Source organism: Myotis yumanensis, unplaced genomic scaffold (genome assembly GCF_028538775.1).
Source record: "Myotis yumanensis isolate MYYU_CA2020_CCGP unplaced genomic scaffold, mMyoYum1.0.hap1 SCAF_19, whole genome shotgun sequence".
Lineage (NCBI taxonomy): Eukaryota > Metazoa > Chordata > Mammalia > Chiroptera > Vespertilionidae > Myotis > Myotis yumanensis.
The window spans coordinates 12785583-12808437 of record NW_027223770.1 but is presented as its reverse complement, the minus strand read 5'-3'; the positions used below and the strand labels follow the sequence as shown (position 1 = coordinate 12808437).

At 45.7% G+C, this 22855-nt stretch overlaps 1 protein-coding gene across 1 annotated transcript in view; it reads left to right on the top strand.

The window, feature by feature from the left end:
* The window catches only part of PI4KA (phosphatidylinositol 4-kinase alpha), a 96918-nt gene that overhangs the window by 25981 nt on the left and 48082 nt on the right, over positions 1-22855 (top strand). Inside the window, 12 exon segments of the mRNA XM_070399853.1 lie at positions 1357-1505; positions 3158-3223; positions 5629-5725; positions 7300-7491; positions 8098-8198; positions 8818-8947; positions 10494-10626; positions 11545-11640; positions 11998-12181; positions 14136-14239; positions 16318-16486; positions 19133-19183. Coding sequence (XP_070255954.1) covers positions 1357-1505; positions 3158-3223; positions 5629-5725; positions 7300-7491; positions 8098-8198; positions 8818-8947; positions 10494-10626; positions 11545-11640; positions 11998-12181; positions 14136-14239; positions 16318-16486; positions 19133-19183 — 1472 coding nt within the window.

The following is a 22855-nucleotide window of genomic DNA, read 5'->3' as shown; positions in this document are numbered from 1 at the left end:
GAGCCAAACCAGCTAGGGTGCCATTCCCTGTTTTAATGATCATTTATTGTGTTGGCCTCCAGCATCTCAACTCCTTTCAGTATTATTGCCCACCACATCCCCTTTGTTGTAAGTAGCTGGTTTGCTTTCTTGGGACCCATCCACCTTTAATCAGGTCAGCAGTGTGTCACCAGCATCATAGAACTATACTCCAGCTTTTACACAATGGGAGTAAACTCAATTCCTTGCTTTTTCTATGCTCTAGTGCTCAAAAAAATCATAAAATGTATTCTTTGATTCTTTATAGATTGATATCATCTGTCACTATTTAATATGAAAATATCACAAGCTTATTTATTTTCCAGTCATAGTCTTCTATCATTGTTTTTAAATAATGGATTTTCAAATGATTATATGCTTTTGGGCTTATTATTAGTATGTTTTGGACGATTGACTATTTTTGTTCCGATTTTGAAATTTCTAGTAATTCGCATTTTAGTTCTAATTTTGGCGGTAAAATCTTTGGAGCCCGATGGTCCTCCACATCTCTCAACCTTTAAAAAGGTGTAATTCTTTTTTTTCTTCCCATATGTTAAGTTATATTGTCTATGTTGAAAATATTAGGCCAAAGCCGAAACCGGTTTGGCTCAGTGGATAGAGCGTCGGCCTGCGGACTGAAAGGTCCCAGGTTCGATTCTGGTCAAGGGCATGTGCCTGGGTTGCGGGCACATCCCCAGTGGGAGATGTGCAAGAGGCAGCTGATTGATGTTTCTCTCTCATCGGTGTTTCTAACTCTCTATCTCTCTCCCTTCCTCTCTGTAAAAAATCAATAAAATATATTTAAAAAAAAAAAAAGAAAGAAAAGAAAATATTAGGCCATGATTATATCTGAGTCTTTGACATGAAACACCCCAGTGAGAGACATCACTCCCCAAGGATTTGTAATCTAGCCTTTACTTCTTTTTCTTCTTTTTCTAAAAGAGCCTCTTTCTTTTTCTTTTTAAAAACATTTTTCATTTTATTTATTTTTAATATATTTTTATCGATTTCAGAGAGGGAGAGAGAGAAACATCAATGATGAGAGAGACTCATTGATCGGCTGCCTCCTGCACACCCCCTATTAGGGATTGTGCCCACAACCCAGGCGTGTGCCCTTGGCTGGAATCAAACCTGGGACCCCTCAGTGCGCAGGCCGACGCTCCATCCACTGAGCCAAACCGGCTAGAGCCAGCTTTTACTTCTTAATTAAAAAACAAGGAATTGGAGTAAAAACAAAAGCAGAGTCTATGTCTTAGTTGGTTATTGAGGGAATCAGCTTAAGGAAGTATCCTGGTCACATGTTACTGTGACTGACTATCTGGTTTTCTTTTCCATCAGTTTCTTACTTACCCGATGGGAGTGCCCTGGATCCCGATTACTACTTCTCCACCATCAGTTCCAGCTTCTCAGTTTCTCCTCTTTTCAATGGCGTCACATATAAGGAGTTCAGTGTTCCACTAGAAATGCTTCGGGAACTCTTAAACTTGGTAAGCAGAACAGTGTGGATAAACAGGCCATGGCTCTATTGGTCAGTAAAATTGCCAGTGGTGTAAGACTAGGAGTTTTTCAGTATTTCAAATGAACAACTTGGTAGTCATAATTTTCAGATGAAAGAAGGAAGGAAAGTAACATTCTTGGCACTATTGTGCAGTCTGTTCTCATTTAAGAACCATTTTTGGGAGGCACCATGCTCCCCATTTTAGAGGTAAGGAAATCAGTGTCAAATAAATCAAGGATCTGTAGACCAAGGTCAGGGTCAAAGCTCAGCTCAGGGTACCTGTCTATCCCAGGGGTGCTCTATTCAGATCAATACAAAACCTAATTTTCCAATTTGGATCCCTTTGGATAGCCTTTGAGGTGATATTAGAGAAGGCATTGGTGCCATTGTCTTGAGTCCTGAAATGGACCTTGATCCAGGGACTCTCAGGTTGTTACGATTGAGCTGGGATTCTTCAAGACATTCTAAGGGATAGTGGAGAAGACATCATCAGGGACAGACTCTAATGATGAGAATGAGAATGACACCTCCGAAAGCTTGAAGCCTGCACTGGAGAGAGCAGCCATCTCCTCCTGTGCGAGAATGAATAGAAAGAAATCCCTCAGAGAAAGGCTTTATTTAGGCAGAAGGTGTAAGAAGACATCAAAGCATAGGCAATAATTAGTGAGGATAGAGCCATAACCAATTACTAATAGCCTAGGACAGCGGTCACCAACCTTTCGGACCTCACAGACCACCAGTGGTCCACGGACCACCGGTTGGTGATCGCTGGCCTAGGATATTTTCGAAGTTACTGTCTGGAGGAAGTACTCCCCCTAAACGCCTCATTGTCAGTGTCTCAGACAAAACAGTGGCCTGGGTGGCCCGTGGCTTTCCCAGTTAATCTCAGAAATCCCATTTGAAGGCTGAATGTTTCAGACCCTTTTTTAACAAAGGGGAATTATTTTTTCTACTATATTTTAACTTTTCAAGGTTAGGCTTTCTTCTAGGCAATTTTTTTATTTAGTCTCCTGTCATGTTGTGTATCATTATCTATACATTTTGAAAAGGCTTTCTTAAAGTACTACAGTTGGGGGCTGGGTCGGGTGGAACTGCAGTTCCATCAGATGATCCCACGTTGACAGGATCGTTCGTTCCTGTACTAAAAGCTGGTATAGAGGTTGGGTAGAAATAATGACTTCTATTAGAAATTTAAAATGTGTGCTGCAGTTTGGGCAGCTTCGAAGAGCCCAGGCGAAGAGAGAGGAGCCGTCAGCACCAGAGGATTGACTGTGAAGGTGCTCTTGACACCTGGGAGGGGATGTGGATGAAATGTCAGTGATGCCTGGAGTCTGAACACTTTCGCATCCTGGAAGTGGAAGTCTAATGTCAGCAAATTTAAGAGAGTTGGTACCTTTTCTGTTTTTATGTCATTCCAATCTAGGTGAGAAAAGTTCCAAGTGAAGGGAGAATTAAGGGCATTTTGTGTATGTAGTTCGATATTTTTCACATATTGTGGCCTACTTTTCTAGCACATTCTTCACCACATGGGCCTGTTAGGTGTTTTTATCCGTCAGCATTTGTTCTTTAGTGGAATGAGCTGGCATTCTTGTCTATCACTGTGTTCGTCAGGTGCCTCATGAGGTCTTGTTTTACTGGTAGGTGAAGAAGATCGTTGAGGAGCCTGTTCTCAAGTCCTTGGATGCAGTTGCAGCCAGCGTGCTAGAGGTACGTCCCTTCTGAGGACATCGCTGAGACCGCCTGCTGGGAGCCTCTGCGTGGAGAGAGGTGGGAGGGTTTGTGTGGGGGTACTGAGTTTTCAGCTTGACCTCTCAGTCCCAATAATGACTATACCTGCCACTTGAAAGCTTGCTCTGTGGTGGGGTCTTTTAAATATGTCATTGCACAGTGCCGCTGAGCAGTGGTCAGTGTCTCTACTTCACACATGAAAGATAGAGGTTTAAGGTACTAAATACTGTGCCCTTGTCACATAGTCACCGTAGGAGCTGGGAATGCACTGGGTCCTCTGATGCTGACGCTCTCTATTCTCCTTGCTCCTTTGGTGCTTTCAAAGCTGCTTCTCTGGGCTCAGTACACATGCCTCACACACTTTTAGGCATGTACAAGCCCTGGCTTTTATGTGTGAGGGATGTGTACCTAGGGAACTTTTGTCTTTAATGTATTTGGAACCAATGCCTACAGCATTATTTATAAAATTAAGTGTTTGTGTTGGGAGGTCTCAAAACCTCAGGGAACATTTGGGTCAGTCCTCTTGAGTGTGGGGATCCAGAGTGATTACCATTTGCCAGCCCGATGCTTGCTGTGGCATGTGCTGGGCCCAGAGTCCTGTTGATCCTGGTGTTCTTTCTCTCACCTGATATTGAGACACAGTGCCTGGTACCTCTGGGGCTCAGCTCTGGAGGAGTGGGAGCCCCCAGGGACCTTCCTCTGTTGCAGAGTGTGTCGTCTTCTGCCTGAGGTGCTCCCAGCAAGCTGTCTGCTGATGTTAGATGTATGTGCCAGGTGTGGTTTGCTTTGGGTCAGTTCTTGGCTGAAAAGCACAGTTCTTGTAACACTCCAGGCTGCAGTCCTTCCTGCTTTATCTTTAACGTTTTTGCAGGTGTGTCCTGCCTGTTGGCCTGAGCTTTACTCTCACTGCTTGCCGTCTCAGAGGCCTCTTCTTTCCCTTGTCCGTGTCTGGTCATGTGTGACCCAGGGCAGATCAGGAGGACCCGGGCCAGCAGCTGGGCTGGGCAGTCAGAACTCCTGGCCACTGGTTGGCCTGCATGCCATCCATAATGAAAAGTGTCAGTCTGGATCCTGACGGGAAAGCTAGAGCTCAGTGGGGATCCCTTTTAGGGATTATGTTATGAGTAGAGGGAAGGCTGGGAATATGGGACTCTGGGACCCTTCCCATTGAACCAGAGCAGTTCTGGTATTTTGTTTTGTAATTTGGACGTTAGTATAAATGTCCATTTAAAAAAATAGTTTTGTTGCTTTAAAAAAGAGTGAAACCATGACCTGTATTGCTGAATATAATACTCATTACCAATAATCACTAGCACTTAATTGCATGCTATGTGCCAGACACTGGGATAGGATTTCACTCACTCACTCATTGAATTCCACAGCAATCCCTCATTTACATGTGGGGAAACTGAGGCTTTCAGGGTTAAGGAACTTTAGTCACATAGCTAGTGAGCAGTGGAGCTAGGCTGTGTTTTCTGGGCTCCCTTCCTCTGCTCCTTGTTTGCAGTGACTTCTTCCCAGCTCCACAGTCAGACCCCTGGATCACCTTAATCAGCAAATCTCATCTCTTCATCTCTGTCCCACGGAGATGTTGTGAGGACTGTGTGAGATGAAGTCTGTAAAGCAGTTAGCCAGTGCCCACTGATGGCTCCTGTTACCAGTACCCCCTTGAAATATGGCATGCAGTTCTCATGCCTTCTACAAGACTCTTACACCCTCCACAGCCTCACACCACAGGCCTATTCCCTCCAACCCAACCTCTGGCCCGATGCTGATTTGCTTTCTCTTCCTCCTCATTCCCCTCACCTGTATTTGCAGAGCACTTTTGCATGCGTCAAGAACATTGCCTTTCATTAGAATAGTATCTATTCATTGCAGTAGACCTTGTGTGAATTTTTCCCCTGGAAGAAAAATAATGCTACATTTTAGATTAGATTGCTAAAAAGTAATTTAAAATGAGTTTTAATTACAAAACGTTAAGCTGAGTCTGAAGGTTCCCTAGCTGCAGTGTTTGTTGCCCGAGTGGTGGGCAGGGTTGAATCCCGTGGTCTGATGGTCCTTTGGCTGCCCCTCCCCTCCTCCACTCCCTGTGTCCCCCTGATTTCAAAGACCGTGAGCTTTCAGCAAGAGGAGGTGAAGGGTCAGGTGCTGCTCCCCTGCTGGCATCTTTGGACTATGTGAGCCTCCTGTTTTCCTCTGCCTCATGCTTAAGAGGGTGAAGAGAGTAATTAAAGTGCTCCAAGTAGTGAATCATGGTAAACGGTTATTCCATTTATAATGCTAAGTCACGTGTGTAAGGATGACTTCACTGGGTCTCCACACAAAGGTGGAGGCCCTGAGGAGGGTTTCTGTGCTGTGGTCACGTGCCTCTGCCTTTCCCGCAGGCCAACCCCAGCGCTGATCTCTACTACACCACGTTCAGTGACCCCCTCTATGTGGCCATGTTCAAGATGCTGCGTGACACTCTGTACTACATGAAAGGTGAGGACTTTGCACACCTTCACGTGTGTGAATTCAGTGAGACTGGGTTCAGGGCCACTGCATCAGGTTTGTGCTTCCTTTCTGCTGGGGGCACTTAAAAACAAAGGCAAGACATGGTCATGTCATAGAAATGTTGGAGAAAAAGCAACTAAGAAAAAAAAAATGTCCATAATCCTATGCCCCTAGTGCTGTCAATGATGGTTTCTTTGATGGGTTTATCTCCTCAGATGTTTTTCTGAAATGGACATGTTATATTGTCCAGATCATACATACAGTTTAACATGTCCACTTTAGACATTTAAAAAAGTGTGACAAAAAAGAAAATGAGGTATTCATAATCTTTTAAGTCAGAGATAATATATATATTTTTAATCCTCACCCGAGGATGTGTTTTTATTGAATTTTGAGAGAGAGGAAGGGAGAGAGAGAAACATTGATGTGAGAGAGAAATACCAATCAATTGCCTCCCAGAAGAACCCTGACTTGCTACCTAGGTATGATCCCTGACTGGGAATGGAACTCACAACCTTTTGGTGTATAGACGATACTCCAACCAACTGAGCCACCTAGCCAGGGCAGAGATAATATCTGAATAGTGTAGCACACATACACATTTAGCATTTTATTCCAGTCTCTTTTTTGTTCATTTTAAAAACATTTTTCCTATGCTGTTTTCTTACATTATTGAACATTCTTCATAAACGTAAGTTTTGATGACCATTTAATATTCTGTTATGTAGATGTACCATAATCTAGTTAATCCATTTTCCTAATTTGATTCCAAGGGCTCTTGGGAGGTGGAGGCTGAATCTGGTTGTGACCACAAAAAGGGTTAGTTAGGTTTACAAAGGAGTGTGGCAGGGACTGCCCGGCTCAGCCTAACCCCCAGGAACCCTTGTGGCCTCTCTTCCCACCTGAGCTGTGTGTTGCCTCCACTGGTCTGACTTGTGCCCGCATTGGTTCTCCTAAGTTTTCCAGGCCCCAAGGATGAGAGTTTGAAAAGGCTGCCAATTCTGAAGAGTTAGCCCTGTAGGCCGGGAATTTTCTTTTTTAGGCTATGAGCAGTTTTTGTCCTTATCTAATAACTGACAGCCTTTCAAAAAATTACTCTTCACTTGTGCAATCATTATGTCAGACGCCTTAAAAGTGTACAGTGATCTGTGTCAATTATATCTCAGTAAAACTGGAAGAAAATAGTAAATATAAAATAGATACATAAATCACTAAAGTGTTTCCTGATGTTAATTGTATCCGTTCTATTGTGATAAATCTCAATGCATGTGTTTCATATATCCAGGTTTTAGTATATTGATTGCTTGAAACAAAGCATGGCTCTCACTTCCCTGGGAAATGAGCATTTGCTCTGAGTGCCAGGTGGCACGTGTGTGGAGGGCAGCTTTGCACTGCCTATCCAAGGTCTTCCCAGAGGACATTCTTGGAACCATAGCAGCAGCAGCAAACATGTTCTTCTTGGTTTTTTGTTAGAGAGGAAAAGACTGTAGAAGTTCACAGCTGCTGCCTGAATTTGGGTGCAGTTTTGTTTCCAGCTGCAATGCCCACACTCTTTCCTACAGACCTCCCGACCACCTTTGTGAAGGAGATCCATGATTTTGTGCTGGAGCAGTTCAACACCAGCCAGGGGGAGCTTCAGAAGATTCTGCACGATGCAGACCGGATCCACAGTGAGCTGAGCCCCCTCAAGCTACGCTGCCAGGCAAACGCCGCCTGTGTGGACCTCATGGTGTGGGCCGTGAAGGACGAGCAGGGTGAGCATCAGCTCCTGCCATGCCCTGGACATCTCGTGTCCGGACCTGGGAGGATGGTGCTGGCCAAGGCCACAGGGCCTGTGTTCTCTCCACTACTTATTGCTGCTTCTTGAGGCTTTTGTGTGAGAAGGGGGAACTTAGTGCCTTGTGAAGAGCGGCAGATGTTTGCCGGAGGGCCTCATGAGAGGATGTCTCCTGGCGCCTGCGGTGCCAGCTCTCTTCTGCTGAGACTCGTAACCTGTTGCAAACCCCAGTGACTCCCCGTCTGCCATTGTCTGGGAGCATTCAGCAGACTTGCGGATGGCTGCCGTTCACAAACCACTGTGGGGACAGAGGGACGAGGGAGCTCAGGGCCAGCAGAGAAGAGAAAGCAGTCACACACCATGCAGGGTGGCATTTTCACAACAGCAGAAAAGAAGCAGAGATACGCTTTCAGTTAACCTGCTTCTTAACACTTTGTGGCGTAACCTCTCAGTATTAATAAACCCTGCAAAAAAGTGTGTCTCTGGGGTTTAGTGAAATTATATGATTAATTGTTGACTGAGTATTTTGTAAATTTTGGCCCTTTGCTAATTGTTTGTGCCCTCCCCTGATTTTTGAATTTAGGTGCAGAAAGTCTTTGCATCAAGTTGTCTGAGAAGCTACAGTCCAAGACGTCCAGCAAAGTCATCATTGCTCATTTGCCCCTGCTTATCTGCTGTCTGCAGGTCAGTCTCCCAGACACTGGAGATGCTGAGAGCCCATCAATAGGGTCTTTTTGTGCCATTCAGGCTGTGGTTGGCACACTAGCCAGAGTCTGAGCTGTTGTCTTTAGGAACTTGAACTAGAGCCTGTGTGACACAGTTCACCACTGAGTGGGGGCTGCTGCCGACAGGGTGCTGGGATTTCTGTGGGTGCGGTCCAGGAGCGGCTGGATCATTGGGGAGCTGCCCTGTGTCTGCCAGCCAGGCCGTTCCCAAGCAGACAGTTGAAGGGCTGCAATATTGCCAGAGGGCCTCGTGAGAGGACGTCTCCTAACATCTGCGGTGCCAGCTCTGTTCTACTGAGACTCTTAACCTGTTGGAAACCCCAGTGACTCCATGTCTGCCGTTGTTTAGAAATCATGTTTTAGACCCTTTCTCTCCTAATTTGCTTCAAAAAGAAATGGACAAACTTTAACAATATATCTCCCTCCTAGATGGAGGAGATGCAAGACCATCTCCCTTTCCTGTCTTTGTGCCCCGTGGTTGGGTGGCCCCTTGAGAGCCTTGACCTTGGAAGTTTCTGCTCAAACTTGGGTATTTGAAGGGTGGACATGTCCGTGTAACAGGTCATGGTGTGTTGCAGGGTCTGGGACGCCTGTGTGAAAGGTTCCCGGTGGTGGTGCACTCGGTGACGCCGTCTCTACGGGACTTCCTGGTCGTTCCGTCCCCGGTGCTGGTGAAGCTCTATAAGTATCACAGTCAGTACCACACAGGTAACAGGATGGCTGCATCTGAGGCCGTGTCTCCAGCCCCCAACCCCCGTGTGCACTTGAGGCACCAAGAAAAGGACCATGTGACTATGTGTGAGCCCAGCACAGTTCTGTGACTGAGAGCTTGTGCTGGTCTGTGCAGTCTTCCTGTACGTGGGCTCATTCCTCCTTCTCCCTCTTCTTATGGCTTTCTCTACAGAACCCCCTCAGGGCTCCAGGCCTTTGTCTCCTCTGCCTTCCCTGCCGTGAGCACCTGCCACCCCTGTAGGCCCCTCTCTGGTCCCACTTTTTTTTTGGCCCCTTCTCTCATCAAGGTTGTCTGAAGTGCGAGTTCTTCATGTCCAGACACTGAGCCAGTAACTGTCTGTACACAATTCATCTAGTTCCCTTGCCCGAAGGGAATGTATTATGTTTCTATAGACGAGGTCATAGGCCCACAGCCCCAAAATCCAAGAACCTGAAAGACTCACCCAGCCCAGAACAAAGAGGGGTCCCTCTGTCTCTAAGACCCCTTCACTCACCCTTGCCCCTACCCTTATCAGCTTGTGCATGTTAGCTAAATAACCCTCTGGGTGGATGCCTAAGGGTGCTCATCAGGCCTTTTGAACCATTATTTTTTTTAAAATATATTTTTACTGATTTCACAGAGGAAGGGAGAGGGAGAGAGATCATTGATCGGGTGCCTCCTGCACACCCACTACTGGGATCAAGCCCACAACCCGGGCATGTGCCCTGACTGGGAATGGAACTGTGACCTCCTGGTTCATAGGTCAATGCTTAATCAATGAGCCACACTGGCCAAGCTGAACCATTTCTTAAGAAGTTACTGTTTTATGTATTTATCACTTTGCAACCTAAGTGTTCTTCCTTTTGATTTTTAAAAATTTTTTTAAATATATTTTTTTGTTGATTTCAGAGAGGAAGGGAGAAGGAGAGAGAGATAGAAACATTAATGATGAGAGAGGCCCTAACTGGTTTGGCTCCGTGGATAGAGCTTCGGCCTGCGGACTGAAAGGTCCCAGGTTCGATTCTGGTCAAGGGCATGTACCTTGGTTGTAGGCACATCCCCAGTAGGGGGTGTGCAGGAGGCAGCTGATCAATGTTTCTCTCTCATCGATGTTTCTAACTCTCCCTCTCCCTTTCTCTCTGTAAAAATTCAATAAAATATATTTAAAAAAATGATGAGAGAGAATCATTGATCTGCTGCCCCCTGCACACCCCTTCCTGGGGATCAAGCCCGAAACCCAGGCATGTGCCCTTGATCAGAATCGAACCCAGGACCCTTCAATCCACAGGCCAACACTGTATCCACTGAGCCAAACCAACTAGGGCAGTGTTCTTCCTATTTTGACTAAAACATGTTTATTTCATCCTTCCTGTTCTTAGATACTTTTGTTTCTGAAATGTTTGCTTGAATCACTTTAGAGTGATTGCTATTATAAGTTAAAATAATTAGCATATTATTTGGTTTTGAATTACAGACACGGGTGGCGGGGGGTGTGGAAAGTGATGGGCTTAACCAGGTACTTACTTGAATTTTTACATTCAGTTGCTGGCAACGATATAAAAATCAGTGTAACCAACGAGCATTCCGAGTCGACCCTAAATGTCATGCCAGGAAAGAAGAACCAGCCCTCCATGTACGAGCAGCTCCGGGACATTGCCATTGACAACATCTGCAGGTAGGAGGGTGGGCCAGAGGGACAGGTGACCAGGGAGGAAGAAAAGGCTGTTCCAAACAAAATAAACTCATAAAGTAAGAAATGTTTATAATTTTGTAAAGGTATCTAATATTTTTTAATATATTTATTTTCAAATATATTTTTATTGCTTTCAGAGAGGAAGAGAGAGAGAGCTATATATAGAAACATCAGTGATGAGAGAGAACCACTGATTGGCTGCCTCCTGCATGCCCCACACTGGGAGTCGAACCCACAACCCAGGCATATGCCCTAACTGAATCATGACCTCCTGGTTCCTAGGTCAATGCTCAACCACTGAGCCACCCTGGCTGGGCAATATAATTTTAATATTCCCTCAGCCATCTTGGGACCATGTGTCTTTTTTTTTTTTAATCTCATCTGAGGATATGTTTTTATTGATTTTTAGGGAGGAAGAGAGAGAGACAGAAAGAGACATTGATGTGAGAAACACTGATTGGTTGCCTCCCATATGTACCCTGACCACAACCAGAATCGAATCTGCAACCTGGGTACGTGCCCTGACTGGGATTCGAACCCTTGACCTTTTGGTGTATGGGATAACACTTGAACCAACTGAGCCACACCAGCTAGGGCAGGACCATCTGTCTTTTGAATCCGTTACAATGACTTTTGTGAAGGAACAGTACAGGAATTAGGGTGAATATGACATTGTGAAGGAAACTGTTTCTGACTGAGTTATTTTTATAAAGTGGGCAAAATCTGCAGCAGTTCTTTGAATTCATTCTCTGTAATGACTTTCATTCAGATTTCTGGGGGGAATTGTTCAGAGCAATTCTTTTAACTTTGTAAACCTGAGAAAGGAAAAGTTAAAACAAAACACAACGTTTATCTGGTGGTTGTGATGTCTAATGCTGTGGGGGTTTCCTTGCTATTCAGGTGTCTGAAAGCTGGCTTGACGGTGGATGCAGTGATCGTGGAGGCCTTCCTGGCCAGCCTCTCCAACCGGCTCTACATCTCTCAGGAGAGTGACAAGTACGTCCCATCTCAGAGGGCTGCCAGTTATTCTCTTGGGGCACAAGGGGGTAGCTGGCATTGTGCACTTCTGTGCTTCTTTCTTGCACAACACGGATTGTGCATTTTGTTCCATAATTTCGGAAGAAACCCACCTTGGGATGTCTGGGAGTAGAGAAACATCTGTGTCTTCCCACCTGGTACCCAGGACTTTATGTTTCTGCTGGTGGTTAAGGATCCCAGGCTGTCACTTTTAGATGAATGCTTCACCTGAAAGACTGTGATGATGCTGACATCCACATCCAGCTTCCAGGTTTTATTTCACTGTTGTGTGCCAGAGAACTGTTTCCAAGGCGCTTCTATTCTTCCCTCCCATAGGGACGCTCACCTGATTCCTGACCACACCATTCGAGCCTTGGGACACATCGCAGTGGCCCTGAGGGACACCCCAAAGGTCATGGAGCCAATTCTGCAGATCCTGCAGCAGAAATTCTGCCAGCCCCCCTCCCCCCTCGATGTGCTTATCATCGACCAGCTGGGCTGCCTGGTTATCACTGGAAATGTAAGGAAGGCCCCAACCACCCACTAACCCTGAGCAAGCTTCATTAACTCCTTTGACTATCAGGAATGTAAAAAATACAGATTAAATTTACCCTACAGATCAGGTAAATGCTCACAACTGTCTTAACTCTGAATAGTGAGGGGTTTATAAAAAAAGAAGAGAATAGCCCTAGCCGGTTTGGCTCAGTGGATAGAGTGTTGGCCTGCGGACTGAAGGGTCCCGGGTTCGATTCTGGTCAAGGGCATGTACCTTGGTTGCAGGCTCCTGCCAGGCCCAGGCCCTGGTCCAGGCATGTGCAGGAGGCAACCAATCGATGTGTTTCTCTCACATCGATATTTCCTTCTGTCCGTCCCTCTCTCTTCCACTCTCTCTAAAAATCAATGGAAAAATATTCTTGGGTGAGGATAAAAAACCTATATATATAAAAGGCTAATATGCTAAGTGTAAGTCTGTCTGACTGGTCGCTATGACATGCACTGACCACCAGGGGGCCGGCACTCAACACAGGAGCTGCTGTGATGTGCACTGGCCATTTACAGAGAAACGGCACCGCAGACCTGGTGCTCACAAAGCAATACTTGGTTTCCCCCAAGTGAGACACAGGCCCTGCCACCACCCCAGAGTGACAGCCCACCACATCGCAGCCAGTGCTGCCGAGAACCCATGGCCCAAAATGCAGCCCACAGCCCAGCCCAGCTGGAAACAGTGGCTGTGGGCGTAGGGTAATGATATCACGTAGCAACGCCTAGCTTCCTCTCCCTAGGAACAACTAGCCTCCTGCCGATCTTCAGCCCAGGAACACAACTTACTTTATAGCCAGGTGCAAACATTTCACACTTTAACAAAATGTCTATGAAGCATTTTCCCGTGCCTCATCTCATTTGATCCTCACGGAAGTCCTGGAGTAAGTAGATAGGAGACTCAGTGGAATCCTTTTCTTTTCCTTAGCCGGGAAATGGCGATTTAGAAAGCTTAGAAACTTGATCCGACTGAAAAGAAGTAAGAAATGGTGGACCTTGAAAATGACTTCAGGTTTTCTCACTGCGCAGAATACAGTCAGACACTGCTGCAGTTAAATGTTTTACCCTTTGTTCTCCCTGCGTGATCTACAATAATAATCTACTTCTTGTTGATATTTACTGTTGTGTTGCTGACAATTACCTGAAAGAGAAGTTTGAGTGCTTCACTGGGCTGGAAAAAGTTTAGCTAAATCAGAAAGTAGGTCTAATTAAGTAAGTTTTTTTTTTTTTTTAAATATATATTTTATTGATTTTTTTTACAGAGAGGAAGGGAAAGGGATAGAGAGTGAGAAACATCGATGAGAGAGAAACATTGATCAGCCGCCTCCTGCACACCCCCCACTGGGACCCCTTAGTCTGCAGGCCGACGCTCTATTCACTGAGCCAAACCAGTTAGGGCTAATTAAGTAAGTTTATTCTATATATATACATAAAAGACTAAGTTGACTCGCCCATGTGCTATACATATAAAGCTCTTGCTGGTGCCAATCACACGCATGTGTTTCGATCTGTCATTGTCAATCATGAATTTGGTTGACACTTCTATTATAGAGAAAGTGATATTAAAATATTTCTTCTAATTAATTGCCTTTCAGTGTGCACAAATTCATGCACCAGGCCTTTAGTAATAATAATAATAAATAATAAAAAAGAAGAGACCAGTGTAATGGTTTCATAAATGCTGGGGGAAACAAGTTTAGATTAATCCCTTGTTGATGTTAATTACAGGATTTAAATTAAAACTGTTTCCTTTTTAGCTTTAATTTGAAGTTTGCTGAAAGTTTTTGGAATGGGTGCTCTGGATGGTCTTAGGGCCTTATGTTCCATGATTCAGGAGCTTTCCCTCTGAATGACAATAAAGGGGCCTTTTCTGTGTTCCAAGGAGCGGCTTTCAGGGAGTAGTCATGACAATTGTGTCCCTTGCTCTCTTCCAGCAATACATTTATCAGGAAGTGTGGAATCTCTTCCAGCAGATCAGCGTGAAGGCCAGTTCTGTCGTGTACTCGGCCACTAAAGATTACAAGGACCATGGCTATAGGTAATTCTTCAGACTTCTTTGTTGCTTTAGATCATGACAGTACTTAACTCCTTTTAAAAATGTGAGATTTGGAGATTTGTCCTTTAAATAACCTTTTTTTCATACTGAAGAAAATATGCTACAGATCAGTGCATACACAAGGTGAGAAATGAGAACCCCATATGTCCACCGCCTGGAGCTGAGTGAGCTCAGTGCTCATTGCCTTCCCCCATTCCAGGCAGCTCAAATTGCCCGCCCGGGTGACCTGTTTTTCTTTAATGTAGTAACACATCAGCCATGCCATAAACATTCCTCTGCATGTCGTCTTTAATGGCTGTGTAGTACCGCCTCATATAGCAGCACTGATTTATCTAACCAGTCCCTAGCATGAATATTAGATAGTTTTCCAGTTTTTCTGCTGGTAAATGCTGCATTGAATACCATAATAGCAACGTATCTGTGAGCATCTCTGATGCTTTCCTCAGGATAGATTCATAGAGATAGAATTTGTAAAGTCTGGCCAGTTTTCCCTGGAAGACTGAGAAGTGTTTCTTTGTCCAATGCCCTTACTGGGAATGTCTTAAGGACGGAGGCATGCTTTTCCATGTTTGGAGGATCTCACAGAAGTTTTTCAGATCAAGGGAAGAGAGGGGAAGAAGGAAGTTAAGTCAGGAAGGCAGAAGGTTGGGGCAGAGAGGAAGAGATATTGCCCCTTTGTTGGCATTTCTGTTCTCCCATCCAACTCAGTGGGCGGGAGTGTGGCTAGTGCCTCAGTTTCCTCATTCATGAAATGTCTCCAGTTGTGTGGGTAGTTGAGATTGTATATGTGAAAGCTCTCAGTAAATGCCAGCTCTCGGCATTATTCTTTGCATTCTCACTGCCACCATCACAAGCCCAGGCTACTAGAACAGCCTGTGGAGTGGGTTGGGGAGGCGGCCAGCTCACCTCCCCTTCCTTCTACTAGTAAGTGTATCCGTCCTGATCTCTGCAATGAAACTGACTCACAGACCAAAACACCTCTTTCCCACATTGTCTCCTCGCTCTGAAAGTGACTCCTGTACCTCCTTGCTCCTCGAACCTTCCCCACCCTGTCTTTGCTCTGTTTTCCTCTGACTCACATCTGTCTTGCTGCTCTTGGCCCTTCTGTGTTCCCATGCCTACCAGCTTTTCAACTTCTGGCTCAAGTTTCCTCTCTTCCATCAAGCCTTTTCTGATATTGCCACCAAAAGCGATTTGTTCTCTTCCTCACCAGTGGAAGCATTTACTGCCATTCGTTGTCCTCATCTATTAGGAACTTGCATATTAGTGATGTGGGTGCCTTAATATGGCTGCTGTTTCCTCTGAGATTATGGGGGCCAGACGGTGTGCTCAGTGCTTCGTGTAGAGTGTTTAATTCCTCCTGCACACTGGGAGGAGGGAATTACCTTTGTTTTACTCAGGAAGATACTGAGCCCAAAGATGTTAGCTATTCACCTAGGGTCACACGGCATAGAAATGGCAGGGTCTGGCTGCCCCCAGTGCCACAGAAGCCTGGCAAGCCTCGCTGGTTCACAGCATCTGGTTGAGGCGGCATGTCGGCTTTGTGTCTGGAGTTTATGTGGGCTGGCAGGTTGTCCCAGGACCACTAGCACTTCCTAAGTATCTGATGTGAGCCAATACTAACATCAGCCCCAGGGCGGAGGCAGTTTTGGGAAGAAGCTGATCATCAGACAAAAGTTTTAGGGGTGATAGTGATGAATTCAGGCTCTCTATAATTTGTGGGGGAAAAGAGGATTGTCCAGGAAATAATCTGGAAGTACTTTCATTTTTAATTATGTAGTAGGCCCTCGACACTCAGAGGGAATTGTTCTGAGACCTTCCCAAGTTCCCAGCAGGCAGATTCCTGGAACTTAAAGAGTCCCCTGAGACCCTGAATGCATGTCAGGAGAGAGGTCACAGTCATTTCTGCAGCACCTGACTTCCCCTCAGAGGCCATTGTTCACGAAGTTGGTGTGTGCATCTCCTCTGGAGGGCTTCTTTCTTCATAGGCACCAGGCTGAGGTGGCGGGGGGCGGGGGTCCCTGTCTGGTGGTGGCTGTCATTTCTCTCCCCCTCCCCAGGCACTGCTCCCTGGCGGTAATCAACGCCCTGGCTAACATCGCGGCCAACATCCAGGACGAGCACCTCGTGGATGAGCTGCTCATGAACCTGCTGGAGCTGTTTGTGCAGCTGGGGCTGGAGGGAAAGCGTGCCAGCGAGAGGGCCAGCGAGAAGGGTCCCGCCCTGAAGGTAGGGAGGAGGGTGGCTATCGTGTCGCCCCGCTGTCCTGCTGAAGATGGAATCTTCAGGCTCCATCTTGGTTGAAATAATGCTGCTTTCTGTGTTAAAAGACTTAAACACAGCTGATGTAGTGCAAGAACAAAGGGGGCGAGGTTCTTTCTCTGAGGTGCTGGCAGGGGTCAGGGAAGAGGGTGGCTTCCTTGTTGGACAGCATCCAGCTCATGGCAGCTGTGTCCCCCAGTCCAAGGTTATAGGGTGACTTATCACCCCAACCCCATCTCCCCTCTTGCACATCTGGTAAAGTGCAAGAAGCCAGGGGACAGAGGCTGTCATCAGAACACAGTGACAGTATGAGAAGGACCAGATTTGGCCCAATCGCAGGTTGTCCAAGGGAGACATGTCTATGAGGACAGTCAAAATGTCAGCTCTCCAATCCCCAAAGAGACAGAATGGAGAGGTTGAGGCAGGTTAAGCCTCTTACCCCATCACCTCTCTCTCCTTTGACAGGTCATGTGGATGCCAATCCCTCTACCCCTTCTTCCTCCTTTGTCTCCTCTTACCTCCTCTCCCCTCCTTCCTCTTCTCTAGACAATTACCATTCAGCTACTATGTGCCTAGGGCAGAGGTCAGCCCACTTTTTCTGTAAAATGCCAGATTGTACATGTTTTCGGTTTTGTGGGCCATATGGTCTCTGTTGAAACTACTCAGCTCTGCCATAGTAGCGTAACAGCAGCCATAGCCATTAAGTAAACGAACAGCGGTGCTCCCATAGAACTTATTTCCAAGAACAGCTGGTGGGTCAGATTTGGCCACAGTCCAGTTTCCCAACCCTTGTTCTGGGTACCCGGGTTATGGAAGTAAATAGACAAGGTGCCTGCTCCTGTGGGCTTAGTGGGAGGAGATGGTGAAAACAAAACGGGCAGCATGGTGAGGATGGAGAAGGTCTCTCTGAGGACGTGACAGCGAGGTTGGAAACTGAATGAGAAGGAGCCCTTCATGTGAAAATTGTGGCTGAGAGGGAAAAAAGGAATCCTAAGACCCTTCACTCTAATTCAGCCTTGCTCTGTGAGGCTCCTGCCAGTGATCTGAGTGGTTGATTTCTCAAGTCTCCCAGGATGGTGCACAGCTAGGCCCATCCTGATGCATAGCAGACAGGGCATCGACCATGTCCAGCGAGGCCTTTGGCATCAGGTTGAGGGCTACTCTAATGAGGCAGAGTAGCTCAGCACTGAGAGCAATGGCTGTGACCTGCCTGAGGGGTGTGTCAGAGTCATCTTCCTTCTCTTCCTAGGGAATCGTACCTCAGTGCCAGGAAGGACACCCCCTGGGGCCTGTGGGCTGCTCCCCTCTGCCTGCCCTCATGGGCTGGGGATGGGTGTTGTACTCAGGGCAATGTAGGGATCCCCAGGTGCCAGACTGTGAATTCTCTTCTTTGCAAATAGTTCCTATTTACTGATCATGCAGTGTGAATAGGCAAGAGTTTATTGAGCTTCTGCTGCAGTTGATTTGTGTGAAGCATTTGAAAGAGTGCCTCACATTCATGTTTTTGTAAATATAGAAAATAAACCAAATGTGGCTGGGCATGTGCTTCCAGAACTTTGGCTAATGAATGTGTACCATAGTTTAGCCACATTTATGTGTCTGGTCAGGGAACTTCCCTTTTATTTATTTTTTATTTTTTAATTGATTTCAGAGAGGAAGGAAGAGAGAGAGAGAGAATCATTGATCCACTGCCTCCTGCAAGCCCCCAACTGGGGATCAAGCCCACAACCTGGGCATGTGCCTTTGACCGGAATTGAACCTGGGACCTTTCAGTTCGCAGGCCGATGCTCTATCCACTGAGCCAAACCGGCTAGGGCTATTTAGTTATTTTTAAGTAACCCCTAAATTTTTCCTAACTTGGAAAGAATGTTTACTATATGTTTACAATAGAAAAGATATAGAAATCTATAAATAATAAAGCAAAAAGTACCTATAATTCCTCTACTCAGATATAATCATTGTTAACATTTTGACAGACTTCCTGCTAGATTTGTTATGCTAATATACTTATTTTACATAATTGAGTTACTACTTACTCATAGTATGCTCTTATATCCTGATTTTTTTTTTATTTTTAAAAAATATATATTTTATTGATTTCTCACAGAGAGAAAGGGAGAGGGATAGAGAGTTAGAAACATCGATGAGAGAGAAACATCGATCAGCTGCCTCCTGCACATCTCCCACTGGGGATGTGTCCGAAAACCAGGTACATGCCCTTGACCGGAATCGAACCTGGGACCCTTCAGTCCACAGGCCGACGCTCCATCCACTGAGCCAAACCGGTTTCGGCCTGATTTTTTTTTGCATTTAACATTTTTGGGACACTTTCCAAGGTAATTAAATATTTTTCAGGAAGTTGTCTTTTTTATAGCTGTGTGGTATTTAATTATGCAGAGGTGCCATGATTTATGTAATCATTCTACTGTTTGACATCTAAGTTGTTTCGCTATTAAAATTATGCTGGATGAGCATTTTTATACATCTCTCTCTCTGTGTATACCTCTCATCACTTCTTTTAGATTAAGGAATTCCAGCTTTACACAACACTGTGTCTTTTCATTTATTTAATAAACACATGCTTATCATTGACTTAATTCTGTTCTTTTCTAGGCTTCAAGCAGCGCAGGGAACTTAGGTGTACTCATTCCTGTAATAGCTGTGGTAAGTATTCATTTTAATTGAGTGGCTTCAAACTCTAGATTCTGTGCTTATGTTTTGAGTGTTGCATGGTGACACACAGCAAATTCCTTTAGAAAAATGCTGTTTTGAGGTGCCAGTGATTCCGTAGATGTGACTTGACCACTACCATAGGTATGTGCCAGAGTGGCACACCCCTTGCTCCCTTTCTCTAAGCCTCATTCGACAATCCTCAGCAGGTTGACCAGGGAAGCCACTTCAGTTCTCTCTTGCATGGCTCCTCGGTCCACGGTCTGACTCTGGGTTTCTCCTATATCTCACATCCTGCTGTGGTGCCTCTAATACAGGCAGGCACCTGCTTCCAACTCCTCCCCCGCTCCTTCCTGCAAAAGGAGGCCTTAGGCCGCTGGTTGGTGCTCAGCCTTGTTGCTGCAGCTCTCGGCTCTCGGTGTCCCCTGGAGGGCATTGTTGGCACAGTGGGCCCAGCACACTTTGGGGCACAGCTGCACCCACCATTGTGGTGGGCAGTCGAGGTACAGGCCCTCTCCCCTGCCATAGCACTGTCTGGTAGAGATCCCCTGTCCCATCTTTTCCTGTCTCAATGAGCAGACACTTCTTCTCAAATGATCTTTATAAAAGTAATTTTTCCCTTTTTCATTCATTCCCAACTACCAGTCCTAAGCCAGGCCCGTATTCTAGTATTTTAACCCACTTTCTAGTTGCACCCTTGCTTCTACCTTCTAGTTTCTTCCCACCTCAACCCACTCCTAGTAGTTTGAGTCTTGAACACTTACATGTGCATCCCTTCCTTGACCTCTGAGCTGTCATAGTGACTCGGGCATAGAGGTCAGGCAGGCAGGAGACCTCTCCTGATCTCTGCACAGCACTTTCTGTACTTACTACCATCTGCACGTTCATCATTCTGAATCTGGGGACCTTTAGGAGGTAATTTTAGTGGCCAAGATGGATGAAAAATAGTAACTGACTGGACATTATTCTTCACTCTTAAGATGACACATTGCGTTTTGTGGAACATTCTGCTTCCAGCCCACCTTCCTTCTGCCTGTCCTTTTCTCTCCTGTCCCTCCCTCCAGTAAGTGGATGATTCAGGAGGGGAAGCAGAGTCACTTGTTCCCCTGCCACGTCTGTCAGGACAGTCTCCTCATCCTCGGCGTGCTCGAGGAGACAAGGGGTTTGGGCCTGTACACGATGACTTCTCACGTTCCTTTGGGATCCTTACTGCCTTCATACCTGCGAGCAGGTATTCTCCCACAGCCCTTTGAGATTTAAGGATTACTGGAACTCTTTCTGCCATGGTATTTTCCATCAACACCCTCATTGGTTAATTTTTTAAAACATAAATTTTTTCACTTTGTAGTTAATATTGGCTAGTAGCACAATTGTGTTTTGAAAGTGTCATTCCACATGGGCCCTTCGTTTGACCTGGAGGGAAAGTATAAGGTCCATGGTGCTCTCTTGGCCTGTTGGAGGGGAGAAGGTGGATATCACACAGCCAAGGTCAAAGGAGGGGGGGCCTATCCACAGAAGAGCAGGTTTTGGCTTGAGGTGAGAATCGCATTGGTGTGCGCCAGAATTCTATGACCCATATGCCTGGGAAGTTTCAAACATGTTTAGCATATCAGAAATCTAGAGGAGGCACTTAGCACTTTGGGGAAGCGATAACTGGTGAGGTTGGTTTTAGAGTCACAGGGCCAGGGTCCTGTATGTGGGATCCTGAGTGAGCATCGCAGCTCTCCACTAAAAGATGACCCCCTGAAGTCCTGGCCGGGTCAGGGTAGGCACAGGTGTTAGCAGTGACAGGCTAGAATATACTTAAAATACGTGTTTCCTCTGCTGCAGTGACCTTTTATGTGAATAGAATAAGTATTGTAGTTTAACACGTTAAGCGCCATGTTAGTCACCAGTGACTGACTGTACTTTCCGTCCGGATCTCGTCAGTCACTGGTGAAAATCGGATATCGGTGAAATCGGATATCGTGAGCTAAACGGAAAGGAAGACTAAACAGGCTTGGCACTTAACATGTTAACAAAGGTTAATGGTTATATTATGGGAAGGAAACAAATATTTGATTCTGTTGCTCAACAAAGAGCAGAGTTCATGGACTCCCGAATTTGCTTTCTCGTTACCCCTTGGACTTCTAGGATAACTAATTTCCAAAGTTGTTTTTTTCTTCTTTTTTTAATGTTTTGTGGTGGTTCTTTTTTTTCTTTATTTATTTTTAAGGAAAAGATACTCTGTTTTGGATCTTTTGATCACAGAGTGTCTAGAATTCCATTGTTCAGTGGCAGTGGGTTTGGTTTGGGGCTGGAAGCCTGGGTGTCATTCCTAATGCAGCTGTTCACTTATCAGTGACCTTGGGAACCTGGAGGGAGTCACTGGAGGCTGGGTCTTGTCATCTCTGAGGCTCCTTTCTGCTTAGGTTTGGTGACCTTTGTCCTGCAACTTTATGAATAATATTTCTTCACAAATATCACTGACTAAATTGCTTCTTTTGGTGTCTAGCTCATTAGTTAATTGAGCATTTTTAAAAATATATTTTTTTATTGATTTCAGAGAAGAGGGAAGAGGGAGAGAGAGATAGAAATATCAGTGATGAGAGATAATCATTGATCGGCTGCTTCCTGCACAACCCCCACTGGGGATCGAGCCTGCAACCCCGGCATGTGCCCTGACTGGGAATGGAACCGTGACCTCCTGGTTCATAGGTCGACGTGTAACCACTAAGCCATGCCAACCAGGCTAATTGAGCATTTTGAGAGTTTTTTCTAGAGGCCTGATTGCTCCATTGTCATGAAGTAGTAATTTAATAACATGTGCCTCCTGCTTGAAAAACATTTGTGCCCTTCACTTAGAGCTAGTTGACCTGTGCCACTATTTTCTCAGTGCCTGTAAAATGAGGTTTATGGACTAACAATTTTTAGATCATGGACCCCATTTGAAAGCTGTGCCCTCTTCCTCCATAGAAATGCCTCTGTTCACAAGGGTTAGATTTAACCTCAGGAAGTGAAGTGGGAGAAACCCAGCCAAGGCCCCTGTTAGGACCCCTGGGCTAGACACTGTCTCGGATGAAGATAGTAACAGAAAGTTCTTACCTAGCTCTTGTTAAACACTAAGCACAGATCTAAACCCTTTCCAGGCATTAACTCAGTCCTCACAACAACCTTGTAAGATAGGTACTGTTATTATCCCCGCTTTATAGATAGAGAAACTGAGGCTCAGAATTTGCCTCTAAGTCCCACAGCTACTAAATGTCAGAGCCAAGATTTAAACCCAGGCAGCATGGCCCAGGGTCTGTGCTCTGAACTAACACTCCACTGCCTTGAAACATGGGTCAGCTAGTTTCTGAAAGAGGGGATCCAGGGGCATTCTGAGTGGATGTAAATGAATGAAAAGCATGCAGAGTGGAGGGCCTCCGCCTGTGCGGGTGTAGGGGCATAGAGGAGCCTGCGCTGGCTCCAGCAGAGGTGGGGCAGCCAAATGAAAAGTGAGGCGGTTGCCTTTCTGGGTAGGACAGATGTGACAAAGGGCTAAAGGCAAAGTTTGTTGAAGCAGCTAAATTTAGGAATAGGAGGAGCAGGAGGAACCAGTAGCAGGATGAGGAATGTAAGTCAGGCACCAGAGAAGAACAGTGTAGAAGCAAATTGGAGAAGGAATTCAAGGTGCAACCTCAGGTT